The sequence below is a fragment of the Pelodiscus sinensis genome, chromosome 4 (genome assembly GCF_049634645.1).
Source record: "Pelodiscus sinensis isolate JC-2024 chromosome 4, ASM4963464v1, whole genome shotgun sequence".
NCBI classification, from domain to species: domain Eukaryota; kingdom Metazoa; phylum Chordata; order Testudines; family Trionychidae; genus Pelodiscus; species Pelodiscus sinensis.
This window is the reverse complement of record NC_134714.1, coordinates 27,664,465-27,682,031: the sequence shown is the minus strand read 5'-3', so window position 1 is coordinate 27,682,031 and position 17,567 is coordinate 27,664,465. Positions and strand designations below refer to the sequence as shown.

Here is a 17,567-nt window from a genome sequence, read left to right as displayed (position 1 = left end):
ATTTCGAAATAGCCGTGCAGCGTAGGCGAACCCTCAGTTGGGGGCCATGTCAGTGAGGTTTTGGTTTGGTTGGTTTTTTTTAATGTTTTTATGAGTTTTTGATTTTTGTTGTTTTGCTTTTCACTTGTGTTTGCGTCCTCCCTTCCCCCCCTCCCCCCACACTGATTTTTCTGTGGCTCTGCGACCCGACCCCAAAAGGTTTTCCCGCTCCTGCTTTAGAGGGCAGTACCTCCCTCCCTCCCTCCCCGGGTCTGAAGACTTGCTTTGCCGAGCCTGGCAGGAGGGTGAAGCCAGTGGCCATGCCCTGGGGGTCCTGCGGGAACAGGGAGGGCGCAATGCCAGCCCTAGGGGGCCGTGGATCGGAGAAGAGAAGGCCCGCAGAGCAGGCGCGGCGTGGAGCTAATCACAGTGACAGGCTCGGCAGCAGAGCGAGCTTGTCCCCTGGGCAGGCGAGCGAGGGAGAGCCCGGGCAGGGCTGCGGGGCTTTGCCCGAGCAGCGGGCGGGGAGCGGGGGATCACATGACAGCACAGGCTGGATCGGCCGAGGTTGTGCGGGGAGCTGCCGCCGCCTGAGCCGCTGCCCGCGCAGACCATGAGAGGAGGCTGCGGGGAGCCGGGCTGCTACCGGGGCGCCGCGATCGCACTGAGCTGGAACTGCTAACGCGCCCGCGGCAGCTGCTGGGGGAGGATCCGCTCCCTCCTCCTCCTCCTCCGCAGCGCCCCCGGGACCGGCCGACCCCGGGCAGCAGCGACAGCCTCTCCAGCAGCAGCACCACCAGCAGCAGCACCATGGACCTCTCCTTCATGGCTGCACAGGTAAGGGGCCAGTCCCGCCATAGGCACCCGATTTCAGTGCTCGGTAGCCTCTCCCTTCCCCTCCCACTCCCTCCAGCGGCTGCTCGCCCTTAGCCTCCAGTCTAGAGAGCCCGAAAGAGGCGCGGGGTGCGACAGAAAGAGGCTTTCTCCCCTCTGCTTGTGCCTGAGGCTCCGGGCTGGCCCCGTGCACGCCAGGGGCTGCTGCATTGTCACAGAGCGAGGGAGACTGGATAAGAGCGGATGCCTTGTGATAACTGATCTCCCCCCACTCCCTGCCCAGCAGGGAGGGTCTTTTCCTGCTAGTGACTCGGAAGCTCTGCTTAGAACAGAAAGAGAGGCCAGCGCTGACCCAAACAGCTGGCAGTAGAGTTCTGAGTACAGTCATGCTCACTTCTCTGATCTATTTTAAAGGGCACTTGATACTATGGATCATTTACATTGTCATTATTTGACTAAGGGAAGAAAGGATTCTCCTGGTGTTCCTTGGGGAAAGGAAAGCAGCAAGGTTCAGTGCGGACAGCCTTTCACAAACATAAAAAGTTGTTTTTGACTTGATCACAGATACTATTAGTCACAGTCAGTTTCATAACAATCATTAATAATACCTAATCCAGTTGTTTTATTTTCCTAAAACCTTCCAGGAAATCGGTAGGCACCACCTTGTTAATAAGAGCTCCTGTGCACATATCAGCATACAGCACTTGATTTGAACAGCTGTTTACATTGAAGGGAGATGCACTTCTGAAAATGGAGCTGCTGTTCTCTATCCATAGTTTCACAATTGCCTCTTTACTGCTGGATTTATATTCATGTAGGGGCACAACAGCAACATTGGAAGCAAAAATCTTATTGTTTACTTGCCTGTTGGTACTCAGCTGGCTGCCAGACCATTCATTTTGATTATGTTGCGCTTCAAGTTTATGCCAGATGATTTGATGTTAAATTGGATTATGTTGTATTAAAGGAGGAGCAGGCATGAAATATTTCCAGTGCTAAGTCTGCTACATGCCTCCAAGGCCGAAATATGGTTGTACAAAATCAATGGTCATCTCCTCATCCCTGTTTTGTATTATATTTATTTTGTTTTCAAATTTGAGTGAGAACAGCATTTTGCCCCTCAGAGCCAGAGATTATTTTATCTCCTGAAATATTAATGGGAATACAGCATACAATCTGTTCTCTCTTTAAGTTTGTGTTTGTGCATGTCTTTGTGCTTACATACATTATTTTCTGCTTCTGAAAACTGTTTCTGTATATGTCCCGTGCAAATGAATAACAAGCTATCAACTAAGTTCTGTGGGGTAGCCTTATAAATGTACAATGAAAGAAACATTCATTCTTGCAAGAGCAATTCAGTGGCTCCAGATATCTGCAAGGCCAAGAAATCTCTGTGATCTGGGTGGGTCTCTGATGTGTTTTGGTTTGGTTTTAAGAGCAAAGCTGTATCTAAGATAGGCTATGGAAACACACAGGTGTTTATGCCAACAGGACATCTTCACTAATCTGTACTTTTGGGTTAATTTAAGATGTTTTAGTGTCTTTGCAATTTTTTGTTTGTTTGTCTTGATTTTTAAAGAGAGATGGATATGATCTGCAAAATTTGGATCTAGAACTTTGCCAAAGGATTCAGCCCATCTCTGTTTAGAAATATACTAACGGCCACATTCTGATCTCACTTTATTTATCAGTGTAATAGCCTGGGCACTGGCTTCAACTGCATTTGATTAGTGTACCAGAGCAAAATATAGTCCCAACTGCACTGTATTTCATAAATGGGACAGTACTGTTCTCTTGTATGCAGTCCTCACAGCCTACTTTTTGTTGGTGTGGGTATAGGGCTATGTCTTCCTAAAGGAGGGCTGACCTCATTGCCCAAAAGTTAAGTAGTCCCTCGTATTTAGTGGTAATATCCATAAGAATATTCTTTAAGCAATGTCATACCGGGGAAAAAAAATCAGTGGTTTATATAATCTGCTCTTGTTTTTCCATCAGGGTCCCATGCTGAATTATTCAAAGAAAATTGTCCTACATACTAGGGATGTAAGTGACTAGTTGAGTAGTCGACTACCCAATAAGTCTAGGCTTATCAGGAATTCAAGTCACTACTCAACTAGTCACTTCCCCCCTCCCTTGCTGCCTCTGTATCAGAGGCAGCAAGTGGGGAGAGAAGGAGCTGGTGCTGGAAGGGAGACAACTTTGGTTCCCCCAGGACTGTCTCTGGGAGGGGGAGGGTGGGGACACAGAGGTGTAGCGGGGGACCTGGCGTGAGCGCCTCTTACTACATTTAAAAGGGAGACGCACAGCGGTCCTGGAGCCAGTGTGAGCCGGGACTGCTCAATCCTGGCTCATGCCATCCCCAGGAGCTAACCCCTCTGCAGCTCTGCAGTTTACATGTAGTAGGAGCCGGGCTGCCTGCATGCCCAGCTCTTACTACATTTAAACTGCAGAGCTGCAGTGGGGTTAGCTGAAATTCTACTTGATTAGCTAATTAGATGCTACTTAACATTCTTAATCGATGTCAAATGTACCTAATATAGTTATTTAGTTTTAGTTTTCTATGGTCCCTATTACCATAACCTCTGGTTGCCTCAATATTGCTGATGCGTTAATCTCTATGGCATCACTGTGAGGCAGAGAATTAGTATCATCTCCATTTTACAGATGGGCAACCAGAGCAGCAGCAGCAGAAGTGATTGTCACAAAGAAGGTCTGTGGCATAACCTGAAATAAAGCCAACATCTCTGGAGCCCAAAAGCTGTGCCTTAAGACCACTTGCATTCCCTTTGTAGCACTATACTTGCTATTTACTGTTATTATTCCAAAAATCCTGTTTTTTGCATCTTCAGTATATTCACAAAAGTGAAGAGCCATGGCCATATTTTTTCCACTAACATACCCTACTAATAAATGTAATAGGTATAAGATGTAAAATCTTCCTAATGCACTATATTATGCAGTAGGAGTGTGTGGGTCATTTTCTTCCTGATCCTCCAACTTTAGGGCTTGAAATATGAAGAAGAATAGTCTCTATAATGCCCTACCTGATGAAGTATCAGAATCTATTCTTTGTATGAATGTGTGACTATTTTTAAAGTCAGTTATTTGTGGTGTTAATATCCTGCTGCAGTGAGTGCTAAAAAGAGAATCAGATCATCCCTTCACAGACTTGAGTATATACAACTCTCCCCGCTGTTGTAATGAAAAGAGGGTGAAGGTCTGTTGCCTCCAGAATGCTATTTACCTACATCTCTGCCTGGATCCTCTGAAGGAAGAGTTGCTAGCGTAGGGTCCTCTCAGGGATGGGGTAAAGATTGGGCAGACGAGGGGAGGATTCAGTGGACCGAGACAGGGACAAATGCTCTTGTGTCCTGGTGGACCGTAGGAGGAAAAGATTAAACAACTTGAAGCTGTATTATCATTTCCACATGCCCCTCACCAGCTCTGTGGTCCTGGGAACTGCCATGGCAGGAGTCCCATGGAGTGCAGCTCCACAGCAATGCTTCCAGGGGCCAGCACCATTGTGTAGAGGCAGAAGGGCTCTATGGACCTTCTGTGCTTTTCCCAGGAGCCAAATGAATTCCAAGGGATGTGCCCATTGGGGGAAATGGAAAAACTCAGTGAGGAGATCCTTGTACAGATTTCCTTCCATAAAACCCTGTCACATAGGAGGGGATGATATGGAGTATTATGTGCATATTATGTAAATCCTCTGAAGGGAGAGTTGCTAGTGTAGGGTCCTCTCGGGGATGGAGTAAAGATTGGGCAGACGAGGGGAGGATTGAGTGGACCGAGACAGGGACAAATGCTATGCTTAGGCTGCTATGCTTAGTAGAAATGCCCATCCAGCTGTCACTAGACCTTTACCTCAGCACCTCTTACTCTGTCTTCTTTCTGAAAAAACAATCCTAATTCATCATCTTTCTCCCCAAGTGGATTTTCATACAGATAGACATGCATCTCTAGGTTTTGTTCCCCTTCTTTTTCTAGCCTCCTTTTCCTGCTGTTGTTTTAATTCAAAGCCAAGATTCGGTCTGTTTGACAGAATGGCATTATCCTAGGGTGCCAGTGCTTAGTGCTGTTGTCACAAAGCGTACTGTATTTACGCAACTCCTCATCTTTTAAACAACCCCTTGGCTTTCAATCTGTTTGGTGTGGCTGGCGCCATCTGTGTCCAGAGCATGTGTGGTATCAAGGGGCACTAAATTGGCCCTGTTTGACAACAAAAGGGAAGAGTTGGTGATTAAGGGAGAGAATGTGTGAGGACAGGAGGAAATCCAATAAGACTGTGTTTGCTATTTTACTGCATAAAGGCTCCATATTGCAAAACTCAGAGATGCTTGCTACTTATAGCATGTTGACCATACAATTAATTTGTACTAAGAGTGTAAAACTGCAGTATTTTAAATATGAGAGCCCCTTATAGCTTAACCTTTAATTAAATTTTAAAAAGTTTAAACAAATCTTCTGTAAACTTTTTTTTCCAGCGTGCAGAAGAACAGGGGATTAGAGGTTGTCCATTAATTATATAACACAGAGAGTGGGTGGATGCTTAATTTTCATGTCTGGTTCATTGTTACAAGGGTGAAAAGAAATTCTTGAACAATCACCAGAAAGGTGTTATGCAATTTACGGAGAGACCCCTTACTAAATGAAAATAAAGTATAACTCTGAATGATGTTTTTGTCTTTTTCTTTTGTTCCATCTGCCTTTGTTTTGCTTTCCCATGGACTCGGGTTCCATCATGGGATCAGGAGCCCATGTGCCTCGTCAAAAAAGACATTGCAGTTTGGCCCAGCCCCACTTCTTTGTCAGTAGGGGGTATGTCTACACTACCCCGCTAATTCGAACTAGCGGGGTAATGTAGGCATACCGCACTTGCAAATGAAGCCCGGGATTTGAATTTCCCGGGCTTCATTTGCATAAGCGGGGAGCTGCCATTTTTAAAACCCCGCTGGTTCGAACCCCGTGCAGCGCGGCTACACGGGGCGCGAACTAGGTAGTTCGAACTAGGATTCCTATTCCGAACTACTGGTACACCTCATGGAACCGGTAGTTCGGAATAGGAATCCTAGTTCGAACTAGCTAGTTCGAGCCCCGTGTAGCCGCGCTGCACGGGGTTCGAACCAGCGGGGTTTTAAAAATGGCGGCTCCCCGCTTATGCAAATGAAGCCCGGGAAATTCAAATCCCGGGCTTCATTTGCAAGTGCGGTATGCCTACATTACCCTCCTAGTTCGAACTAGGAGGGTAGTGTAGACATACCCTAGGTGTGATGGATGGGAGGAGTGCTGCCCTTTTATAAACATCCCAGTATTCAATAACTAAACAGTTAAACCCAGGAAGTGTTGGCAGTGAGCCAGGAGAACCAATGGAAAGAAAGTGTTGAGATTTGAATTGATGGGGAGGAATTCAAACTAGGAGCTGGCGGGGGGCAGATTAATTGAACCAGGCCCAGAAAAGGAATACTTATGCCTAAAAATGGCCTAAATCTTTTCAGTACAGATATGTGAGTAGATAGGGAATATTTTTTAGTTAGATGTGATCAGGTTATTTTCTTTGTTTTGTTTGGTTAAACTCCTCTGTACTAAGGCTGTGTATGCCCATGCCCAAACACTGTAACTGAACTTGAATCTCAGGAAAGACATTCTCTATGTTTTAATCTGTTTTTTCCCCCTCAGTTGTTCTATAACACCTAGCAACCAAGTATGTTTTTACCAAGTATAACTTTTTGTTCTATTAATAAAATCACCTTTTATTAATCACCTTTTATTCATCAAAATACTGTGTCCCAGGGGCGGATATAGGGCAGGGCGAGCAGGATGGCTGCCCCACACCCCACGCTGCAATAGGCCCCAGGCCGAGCCGCCGTGTGGGGCCCAAACGGCTGCTTGCGCCGCTTGCTCCACGAGATGGCCCGGCTGAGCGGCGCAGAACTCAGCCGAGCGCCACGGTGGGAGATGAAGGCTGTGACAGAGTCTCCAGGTCCCGCCCCCTGGCCATGTATGTCACCGCCCCGCCCCCTTTTGCCTCCTGCCGTGGCACTCGGCTGAGTTCTGCGCCGCTCAGCCAGGCCGCCTCGCAGCAGCAAGCGGCACAAATGGCCATTTGGGCTCCGCGAGTGAGAGGCAGGAGGGGGAGGACTAAGGAGAAGAGAAAGAGAGAGTGAGAGGCAGGAGGAGGAGGAGAAGAAAAAGAGAGAGTGAGGCAGGAGGGGGAGGAGACAAATACAAATGAAAATTTTTAATTATTAATGCAGAATTTTGTTTAAGAATGACTTACAATATAATTAAAATAAAAATAATCCAACTAAATTAGGTTTCTATCAAATTTACCCAATTCACATTTAATATGAAAATAGCCTTCAATTTGCGCATTTGACGCCTTTTTTCTGTTTTTTCTTGAAAGAGGGGCCCCACGAAATTGTGCTTCCTGGGGCCCCACAAAACTCTCATCCACCCCTGCTGTATCCCCACTATCGGGGAACCTTAAAATTGGTCTGCAGCAGGCTCTATTATTGTGGACATGCTACCTCAACTTATAGCCCCAGGAAGCACTGGGGAATAATTACTTCGAATTACTCTGGGGAGTAATTATTTCGAAATAGCAGCTAAGAGCATCCAAACTACTACTATTTTGAAATAACTATTTTGGGAACGGTGTTATTCCCCAAGGAAAGCAGGAGTATAGATTTCAAAATAAGCAGCCTGTTATTTTGAATAACGGGCTTAATAGTGTGGACATCCCGCTTATTATTTCAAAATAAGGGGGGTTATTCAAACTAACTCCCTAGTGTAGACCAGGACTCAGGCTCCAGTGAATTTACTAAAATACACTGTTGACCAATATTCCCGCTAAGGGGTGTGCCTTCACAGCCGTGCACAAAAAATTCTTCCCTCGCCCGCCTCCTCTGAGGAGCCACACAGCAGCAGTTGCATGGCAGGTGGCTGCTCCGGCAAGTGGGGCCAGCTTAGACAGCATGGTGAGAGCCGCTGGAGCAGGGGGCTGGGACCTGCCATGTGGTGGGGAGAGGGGAAGTCCTGCTCCGATGGCCTGTTTTGGTAGCTGGGGCCAGGAATGGGACCTGTTGCATGGCCAGGTGTGTATGTGTCTGCTCTGATGACTGGGAACAGGACATACCACATGGCAGGGTGGGGTTCTGCTCTGGTGACTGGGAACGGGACCTGCCACATGATCGGGGGTGAGCAGGTTCTGCTCCAGTCGCTGGGAATGTGTATGTGTTAATAAATTGGGTGCCATGGTGGCACATATCCACACCAGTTCACAATACCTCAGTATTGGTGCACAAGCCAAAACTCACTCCACTGATGTTTGGAAAATCTGAGAGGCAACAGTTCTGTTGACCAAAATCCACAAACTTGTACATCTACAGTTAAACACTTGCATTCTCATTTAGGCATCTGTATAAAAGTCGCCCGGTATTCAGAAATGCTCAGCACCCAAACTACTGAAATCAATAGGAATGCTCAGACTCGGAAAATCTGACTACTTTTGTTTAGGTGCCTAAATATGGAGTTAGGTGCTTAACTTTAGACACCAATAGTTGTTTCTATTGCATTTATTAATATGTTATGAAGTATTATCTTTGATCACAACAGCTATGTCACAGTTGTAAAAAAAAAAACACTTTTTGTGAGGCTGTATCCATGCTTTCTTATTGTGTGTGTTCACTTGTGGCCCCACTTTTACAGCACTGAACAGTCATTATGCTTGCAAGTACTCCCTTTAGTTTCAGTAAGAAGATTTATGCTAATAAGGTTTTGCATTATAATATGGATTTTGAAGAATATAGTTTTGTACCACTGAAAACCAGTATGCAAGATATGTTGGCATACTAGTGTTGAGCTATGTTATAGAATGCATATTTTATCTTTCTGTGCTGTGTGTTCTCCTGGGAGCACATTTGTACTATAAATAATCTCAGAAAGAAAATGGGCTTCTCTTTATTTTACATAGAGATTCATTCTTTCCGAATAACAGCCCCGTTTTGTAAGGTACTGAACATGCTCAGTGCTAAATGTGATTTGAAGACATGCAGGTCTGAGCCCTGAATTCTGACTGCATATTTGAAGGGGAAGTGAACGTTGTTTTGTAATTTTTATAGCTAACAGAAGAAAGAGGAAATTGATCATAATTAATATAAACCATAAGTAAGGGACTGTAGAAAATTGATAAGGGAAGTGAAAAAGGACAAAAGGCGAAATATATGGCCAACAGAGTTAAAAACTATAAGGATTTTTAAAATATATTAGGAACTAAAAATAATGAGAGTGATACTGTTAGTAGATGGAAATGGTAACATTATCCATAAGGTTGCCAGGAGTCTGGTTTTGAACTGGACAGTCCAGTATTTGAGCTTTCTGTTCGGGAAACAAATTGAGAAAATATAAATGAGAAAATATAAATGTCTGATATTTTCTAAATAAGATGTAATGTAGATTGTGATGTAATGTCAAGTGTGTCTGGTATTTTTGTTGAAACCATCTGGCAAGTCTACTCAAAGGGCAGTTTTATTTTGATTTTTCAGAAAGTTTAGGAGCACTGGGGAAATTCAGAAAGACTGAAAGAAGTCAAATGTTGTGCCAATTTTGGATAAGTGGGATCACTTGGCTAGGCCTGTCAGCCTGACACTGATCTTAGGCAAGCTATTAGAATAGCTGTTATTGGACATGATTGTTGCAGGGCCGAATGAAGGCTGAAGCCGAAGCCGGGTGGACTGGTAAGAGGTGATTTATTCAGTTACAGCATCTAGACCACTCATTCCCCTCCACCTTGCGACCAATGGAGTGAGCCCTGTGTTATGGTTACAGCATCTTTTATCCCTACCCTTCTCTCGGTACCCGCCCTATCCCTTTCCGAATCATCCTTTTGTTTCCTAATATGGTGAGGATCACCCCTTCCCGGACCCGACCTCTTTGCTTCCTAATATGGAGAGGCTACCTCTCCCTGGATCCTACTTATTGATTCCTTATATGGTGCATTTTGAAGCCTTATTTTACTGGCAGTAGATTGGGTAACTGGATGGCCTAATTTACGGTAAGGCCCCAAATTGGGGAACTTTGGGGCTTAATTTAGGAGAGGACGCTACTCCTGAGGTAACCCTTGTGTTGCTCTTTTTCCTGTTACACAGGGGCCCCCCCATGCATCTGAGGGTCGTCTTGCTTCCAAGCTGGGTTTCTGCAGATAATTATGAAGGCAGGCTCTTATGCCAAGATCCCTGCCTTCAGCCCCCTGTAGGCCAGATCCAGTGCTGAGACCCTCTTTATTCCCGCACCCACAATGATTAATATAAAATTAAAGAAGGAGCGTGTTAATGAAATTCAGCATATAGAAAATGGAGACTGTCAAAATAAATCAATATTTTTAACCATTTTGCAAGTTTGAGTAATAAAGGTAATATTTTTTAAAAAAACTTAGAAAACAACAAATAGATTAGTAGACTAACAAAACATGTAGATGGTATTATGAGCTTTTGTGGGCAGAGCCCACTTCTTCAGATGACCGGAGTGTTGGATGTCCAAAACCAAGAACAAATGGGGGAAGAAAAAAAAATTGGAGGGGGGGGGGAGAAAAAGAGGCAGTGGGTAGATAAGTTTCAAAGGGAAAGCTGAGTCAGTCTGTAACAAAAAAACCTGAAAAACAGATAGTCTATTAGCACTTTAAATACTAGATAGCTAAAAGAGGCTGATAAGAACCATTAGTTTGCATTTGGGAGAGGTAGAGTACTAACAACAGATTTTATAGACATCAAGAACCATTGGCACCTTCATTGTTTGTTTAGATTTCTGTAAGTCATTTGAAGTTGTACTGCATGACATTGTGATTAAAAAAAATTCAAACAATATAACAGAAACATGTCATACATGAAACAGATTAAAAACTGTTGAATCTCAACATGTAAATGGAGAACTGTTATCAAGCAGATGTGTTTCCCAAGGGGTCCTGTGGAAATCAGTTCATGGCCCTGTCATGATCATGAGAGTTAGCCAGCAGCATGGGGACTAAGGGGTTAACTATGTCCCTTACCTAGCCAGGTGGAGTGGCCAATAGGAATGTAGGTAGGAATTTCAAACTGGGACAAAGGACATTTTGGTTTTTCCCTTCTTTGTTCTGAGGAGAGTTCCCTCCAGCTTCTGAGGGAGACAGATATGTCTCTCTCTCCAAGGAACAATTCTTCACTTTCTGTAAGTAGGGTAAAATTTAGATAAATCTGTTAGGTTTTATTGTTTTATGGTTTGGGTATGGGATCTGCTGTCTGTGCATTGTTTAAAAGATGTTTTGGCTTTTCTTTGTAACTAAGTTCTAGGCCCATGGAGTTTCTCCATGAGCATATTTTGTTACTTTTCCATCTAGTCATTATGCTTGCAACAGGAATATTGTGGTGATAATACAAGTTTTCTCTTTTCGTTTTATTAACCTGGTATTGGTTAATGGTAGTGTCCTGGTTTGTGCTTCAGGGGTGAGATTTCCCAAGTGATCTCTCCCCTGATTTTTCACATCAATACTTGGGTGGTGACAGCGGATATTTTATTCCCAAAATCTAGGGTTTTAAGATTTTGGGGGGAAATTGTATACCAAAGCTTGGTAGATAAGGTTTTGGGGTACTTTTGCTGGCCTCCACTTCTGCATTTATCATGTCAGAGTGGGGATGGAGCCATGACAGGCCCAACTTATTTGAAATTTTATCACTGATCCAAAACAAAATATAAAATCATCACTGGGTAAGTTTCAGATGATACAAATTGGGAGGGAGGTAAACAGTGATGAGGATTCGCAGCAATCTGGATTGCTTGATAAACAACATATATTTAAATACAGCTAAATGTAAATACAGGATGTCCCTGCTATAAGTTGCCCCGGTATACATGTATTCCGCACTTACGTCAGTGACACTTGCAGGAACTGATGCTTTATAAGTTCTGCCATTCCCTGCTCTTAAGTCATGCACACATACAAAAAATATGCACAAATGAAAGTCTGCCACGGGGAAAAATATTCCCCACTTTAAGTTGTTTCGCTGTAAGTCCACGTTTTTTGAAATGTATCTTGGATTTATAGCAAGGATGGCCTAAAGGTACATCGAGGAAGCAAGAATGTAGGCTATTCTTGCACACTGAAGGACTCTCTCCTGGGAAGAAGAAACTCTGAAAAAGAGGTTTTTGGGTGAGGCACGGTACACAATCAGCTGAACTTGAGCTCCCAGTGTGATGCTGTGACCAAAAGAGCTAATGTGATTCTAGGATGCATAAATAGGGGAATCTTGAGTAGAGAAAAGGGAGGTTATTTTACTTCTGTATTTCGTACCAGTGCAACCATAGCTGGAAGATTGAGGGCAGTTCCGATGTCTATAGTTCAAGAAGGGTGTTGATAAATTGAAAGGGGTCCAGACAAGAGCCATGAGTATGTTTAAAAGATTGGAAAACATTCCTTGAAATAACAGACACAGGGAACTAAATCTATTTAGCTTAACAAAGCGGCGATTTGATTACAGTCGAAGTACCAATATGGAGAACAAATAATTAGTAATTAGCTCTTCAGTCTAAGATTGTGGAGGCAGGAAAAAGGGAATTTGTGTGCAGCCATCTTAGTCTTGTTAGCAAGAGAGAAAGAATAAGGCTAATTCTGACTCCTGACAACACGAGAGCTGTAATAAGACGCTGCCTTCACCTCTTGCCTCCATAAAGAGATAAGGATAGAATGCTGACTCTGGTAGGGACCTTGAGATAAGGAGCATATGGGTGGAACTAAAATAACTGTTAGCCATTGGTGTTTGTAATGGGAAGGAGACTAATTGTTATTGTTATTATATTTAACGGACAGTATATAAACTGCTTCATAATTGCTTGTATTTGAAGATCTGCTTCGGGGGAGGGGGGCTCTCCCCCTCGCCCGAATCAGTTTTTCCCTTGCTGCAGCTTGTAATGAAACTGTCTCTGACTACTTGTTGTTTACGAACGCAGAGTGAGGACAATGTTTTCTTCCACAAGATAAAGGTATAATACTATCCAACAGCGGGAAGATGAAGCTAGACGATTTCAAAATGCAAAAAAGATGTACACTTTTTATTTTGAGGGAATTAGTCTCAACAGCTGTGATGGATTCTCCATCACTGATAATTTTAAAATCAAATAGGTATTTTTCTAAAAGGTATTTTTTTGGAATCATTTTAAGGAAGTTCTAAATGAGTTCATAAGCATAAAGTGTAATTTTCAAAATTAAATTATTTTTGTGTTCTGTCTAGTTCAAAATATTTTTTGTACAACATCTGAGAATCTGAGGTCAAGTAAAAGTTAACTCTTAGGGCAGCAATTTAAGTTTGCTCAGATTAAGTACAAATGCTTGATGTTACTAAAGCAAGATTTCTAACCTTTAATTTCTGCTAAGAGTAGGCACATTTTATACCTTGTCCCCCGCAGACATTAAAGTGCAGCTCAACAGTGCGCTGTGGAGGTTAAGGAAACACATTAAAATAATATATCAAATTATGTTTTAATTCCATTCCATTGACTTGAATAGGCATGGATCACACCCTTTTCACAGGAATATGTTCTTTATCCCCACTGCAACTTAGAGAATCTCCGGGGCTCTAAATTGTGCTAGCTCGTTAATTTACTCCGTGGACTGTTGCACTAGCACAGAATAGCCAGATTGTAGTGTGATCTTGCCATATGTCCATCTCCCTAATTAGCTCAACCAGAGGGTCTAGGAGATGATGCCAGTGTAGAGCTGTTATAAAGATATTATGCTATTTGGAGATACTCCAACAATGAGTTTATTTTATAGGGGCCTTTTTAAAAATTATGTCCCTGTTACACCACTAGAGCAGTATAACGTGGTCCCAGCATAAGGCAGAATCTTGGCTACTGAGTCTAGATGTGCATGTTCAAACCTGGGTTCAGAGTCAACTTAAAGAGTCAGACCCTGCAGACTTGCTTGATACCTTGAGTATGTGTGATAGTACATGTCTGATAGTCAGGAATGCATAGTACACACTTTGGAACTTGTTCTTTGTTTGGCACAAGTTCAGGAGAACGTTCTGATCTTCAAAACAGTATATGACACAGAAGAAAACAAACTAGAAAAGGAGGTTTAAAGATGCATGAGTATTACAAGTCAGCTTTTTAGACTTAAAAGCCAAATCCTCTTTGATCTGTAGCATCCAACATTAATAATTCTACCCAACTGAATGTAGACCTTCCTTTAAATGAAAATATAATCAGTTCAATACAGACTTTCAAAAACACAATATAACAAGGCACCATAAATTCATCTGCTAGCTTTATGAGTTTCCAAAAGTTGAAGTAATTGTCATTGGCATCCTTTCATTTATACAGCTCTAGATTGTGTTGACCCATAGTAAATTGAATCAATCTATTGGGAAACCAAAGTTCAGAGATGGGCCCAAGCTGCAAATTCAGATCCAGATCCAGGTTCCAAATTCTCAAAGTTCAGGGAGGTCTTTTAAGATCAGAGGTTTTGATATGGCCTGCCCTAGAGACAAGAGTCAGTTGTAAAATTTCGATACAGATCAAATTCCATCCCATGCTCCCTCCACACAGAAATCCGTTGTGTTCAGATCCAATATATTTGTTGGAGCTAATTACTGTACAAAAGGCTATCTGCTGCTTAGAGCTCTGGTGTGTGTTGTCTTGGTGTGGCCTGTTTGGGATTTGATCCCGTATGCATTTGGCAGAATAATAAAGGAAATATTTTTAGCTGTAGAAATGGCGGAGACCAAGACAGCATCTCCAAATCTCATGTTGCTTCTCAAATAGAAGAATCATCATGCTAGTAAGTTTTTGCACTTCATTTTGCAGAGATTTGGTTTGTTTTGTGAAATCTTTGGAAGAGACTGCTTTGTCCTACGATTATGGGATTGATCCTGGGAGATGCTGAGAAGTCTATGACTCCTTTCCAGCAACATGTGCTAGCCTCACATGAGTGACCCCATCTATGTCAATAGGGCGGAGGTGTCATTCATCTGCTAATAGTGAAGCACATGATAAAGAACTTTGCTCAGGACCTTAGGGGATCAAGATCTATCAGAGAGTGTGGGGAAGAATACAGTTACAGAGGTACTTCATCTCATATTCCAAGACTATCCTACAGTTGGGACTAGGTGTTTTGGAAGGAATAATTAATGTGAGCAATTGTGTGTTTCTTCCTCCTATAAAAAAAATCAGTGATAAATATTCCATTGGAAATTACTGTATACAGTGATGTTGTAGCTTTGTTAATCCCAGGACATTAAAGAGACAAGGTGGGTCGGGTAACATATCTTTTACTGTACTAACTTCTACTGGGGTACGTCTGCACTGAAACACTGTTTCAAAATAACTAGCGCTATTCCGAAATAACTTAGTCCGCATCTATATAGCAGGCATTTATTTCAAAATAGTGTCAAAATACTGTCAAGCTGGAGGACTTCTTATTTTGATTCCTGTAACCCTCATTGTACAAGGAGTAAGGGAAGTCAGAGGGAAGAGTGCTTTCTTTCGAAATAAGTGCTGGGTAGATGCTCCCTATTTCAAAATAAGCCACGCAATTGATGTAGCTCAATTTGCGTAGCTCATTTCAAGTTAAGCCCTGCAGTGTAGACATAACGTTGGGGTGTGTCTAGACTACATGGCTCTGTCGACAGAGCCATGTAGATGAGGCAGGACGACAAAGGGAAATGAAGCGGCGATTTAAATAATCGCCGCTTCATTTAAATCAAAATGGTCACTGCGCTGTGCCGATCAGCTGTTTGTTAGCACAGCGCGGCAGTCTAGACGGGAATCTGCCAACCCCAGAACCCTTTGTCGGCAGATCCTTAGTGCCTCGTGAAACAAGGCTTACAGGATCTGCCAACAAAGGGTTCTGGGGTCGACAGATCCCTGTCTAGACTGCCGCGCTGTGTCGCCAAACAGCTGATCAGCACAGTGTGGCGGCCATTTTGATTTAAACGAAGCGGCGATTATTTAAATCACCGCTTCATTTCCCTTTGTTGAGTAAACTAATCTACATGGCTCTGTCGACGGAGCCATGTAGTTTAGATGTACCCTTGGTGAAAAACAAGCCTTTAAGCTTACACAGAGCTGAAGAGCTTTTTGTGAAAAACAAGCCTTCAAGCTTACACAGAGCTTTTTGTTTCTGTCATGTTTCTCTCACCAATAGAAAAGTTGGTCCAAAGAGGGATATTACCACACCCACCTTGTCTCACTGGAAATTAATAATATCTTTTAAGGGAAGAAAAGATAGGTGGATAGGAGAGAGAGAAAAAGAGAGTCTTTGTGTATGCACACACTTTTATGTGGACTCCTGGGTTTCACATTCTTTAATGTGTGTGTGTTTTTGTACATGCACACACAGAGTATGCAGAGATCTGTGCCCCTGTTTGCTGTCAGTTTTATGTGGCAATCAGCTAATAATTTAATTTTATTAAGCATTACAATTGGGATTTATTTCTGAGTCTCTTATGAATCACCAAATCCCCAGTCACTACATTCTGAATCTTTGACAATTAGTATCTGAGTCTTTTTGTAAATTTCCTGCTAGTGCAAAAATGAAGTGTATAAAAATGTTTGGAAATAGATATTGGGATCATCCATCAACACTCCTTTAAAAAAGGGGATATTTCTCAGCTTTGTTATAACAGGAACTCTGTTGGGGTCCCATTGTGAAGAGGAAATTGCACGAGATGGAAGTGGGGAGAGGAACCCAAATTGAAGCACCATATACTGGTTGAATTTACTGTGTGTTCTGAAATGTATATTTTGCCCTGCTCTTTGGGGCCTTTACTGTAGAATTCTGGCACTCTTAAAAGGGCTGAGCACTATCAACGACTTTGAAATCAATGAGAAGGGAATTCTTGGCATACTCCCTCCATTCTTACATTATTGGTCCTAAATGTACATAAGCAGAGATGCAACATGTATCCTTTGGAAAATTTAGTCCTGAATTTTATACAACCTCCTTTTTAATGGGCATAGATGAGTGATGTGCAACACTGGGGTTTTAAGTGTGGCTTGTGAGATAGTTTGTTTACTATTGCCAATGCACGTGGTTGCCTGATTCCTTTGGTTTCTTTCTGCATAATATTTTTCTTACCAGTATTATTTAAGTGACATGCACCTAAAGCAACGGCATGTGAAGTGAGGTGTGTGCTAATTGCATACAACATTGACTGTGAGAGCCATGTGCTTCCTCTGCATCCAATGAAAGCGCTGCTACAGTTCAATTGGCACATCCAGGTATCAAAAGCAGCTAGCAAAACTACCCTATCCTGACATTGTCTTGGTTACGACAATCTTGCAGCCCACTGAGATAAAGGAGGGCCACTCATGAGGCCCCCTCACTAGCCTAGGTTGCCCATCAGTGACAGACTGAATTTCATAATGCAGGGATAAAGTTTAAACTGTACTAAATTAGACAGACACTTTATGAAGAATGAATAAACTGACCAGCTTTACTAGCAAGTAACATTCTTTGTAGGTTAGAAAAATGTCATTGTAATTATAATGGCCACTGTTACTAGGATCTTTTAGGGGCCATATGGCAAGACCAGCTTGCTCCTGCTCCTACTCAAGTCTACAAACAGCTCAAAGACTTTTCTGCTTGCAAAATACTTGGTGCAGTTTATTTAAAATGCTGTTTTCTTACCACTCTAGTACACGATACAGCCTTATACCTAGAGAGCCCTGACCTTAATTACCCTTTCAGTTTTTCTCAGCCCATCAGTTAGGCCCAGCTCTTC

At 42.9% G+C, this 17,567-nt stretch overlaps 1 protein-coding gene across 1 annotated transcript in view; it reads left to right on the top strand.

The window, feature by feature from the left end:
* Positions 1-318: 318 nt before the first annotated feature.
* The window catches only part of C4H14orf132 (chromosome 4 C14orf132 homolog), a 52,859-nt gene continuing 35,610 nt past the window's right edge, over positions 319-17,567 (top strand). Inside the window, exon 1 of the mRNA XM_075926629.1 lies at positions 319-816. Within this exon, the coding sequence (XP_075782744.1) occupies positions 790-816 (27 nt within the window). The 5' untranslated portion in view covers positions 319-789. The remainder of the gene's footprint in view (positions 817-17,567) is intronic.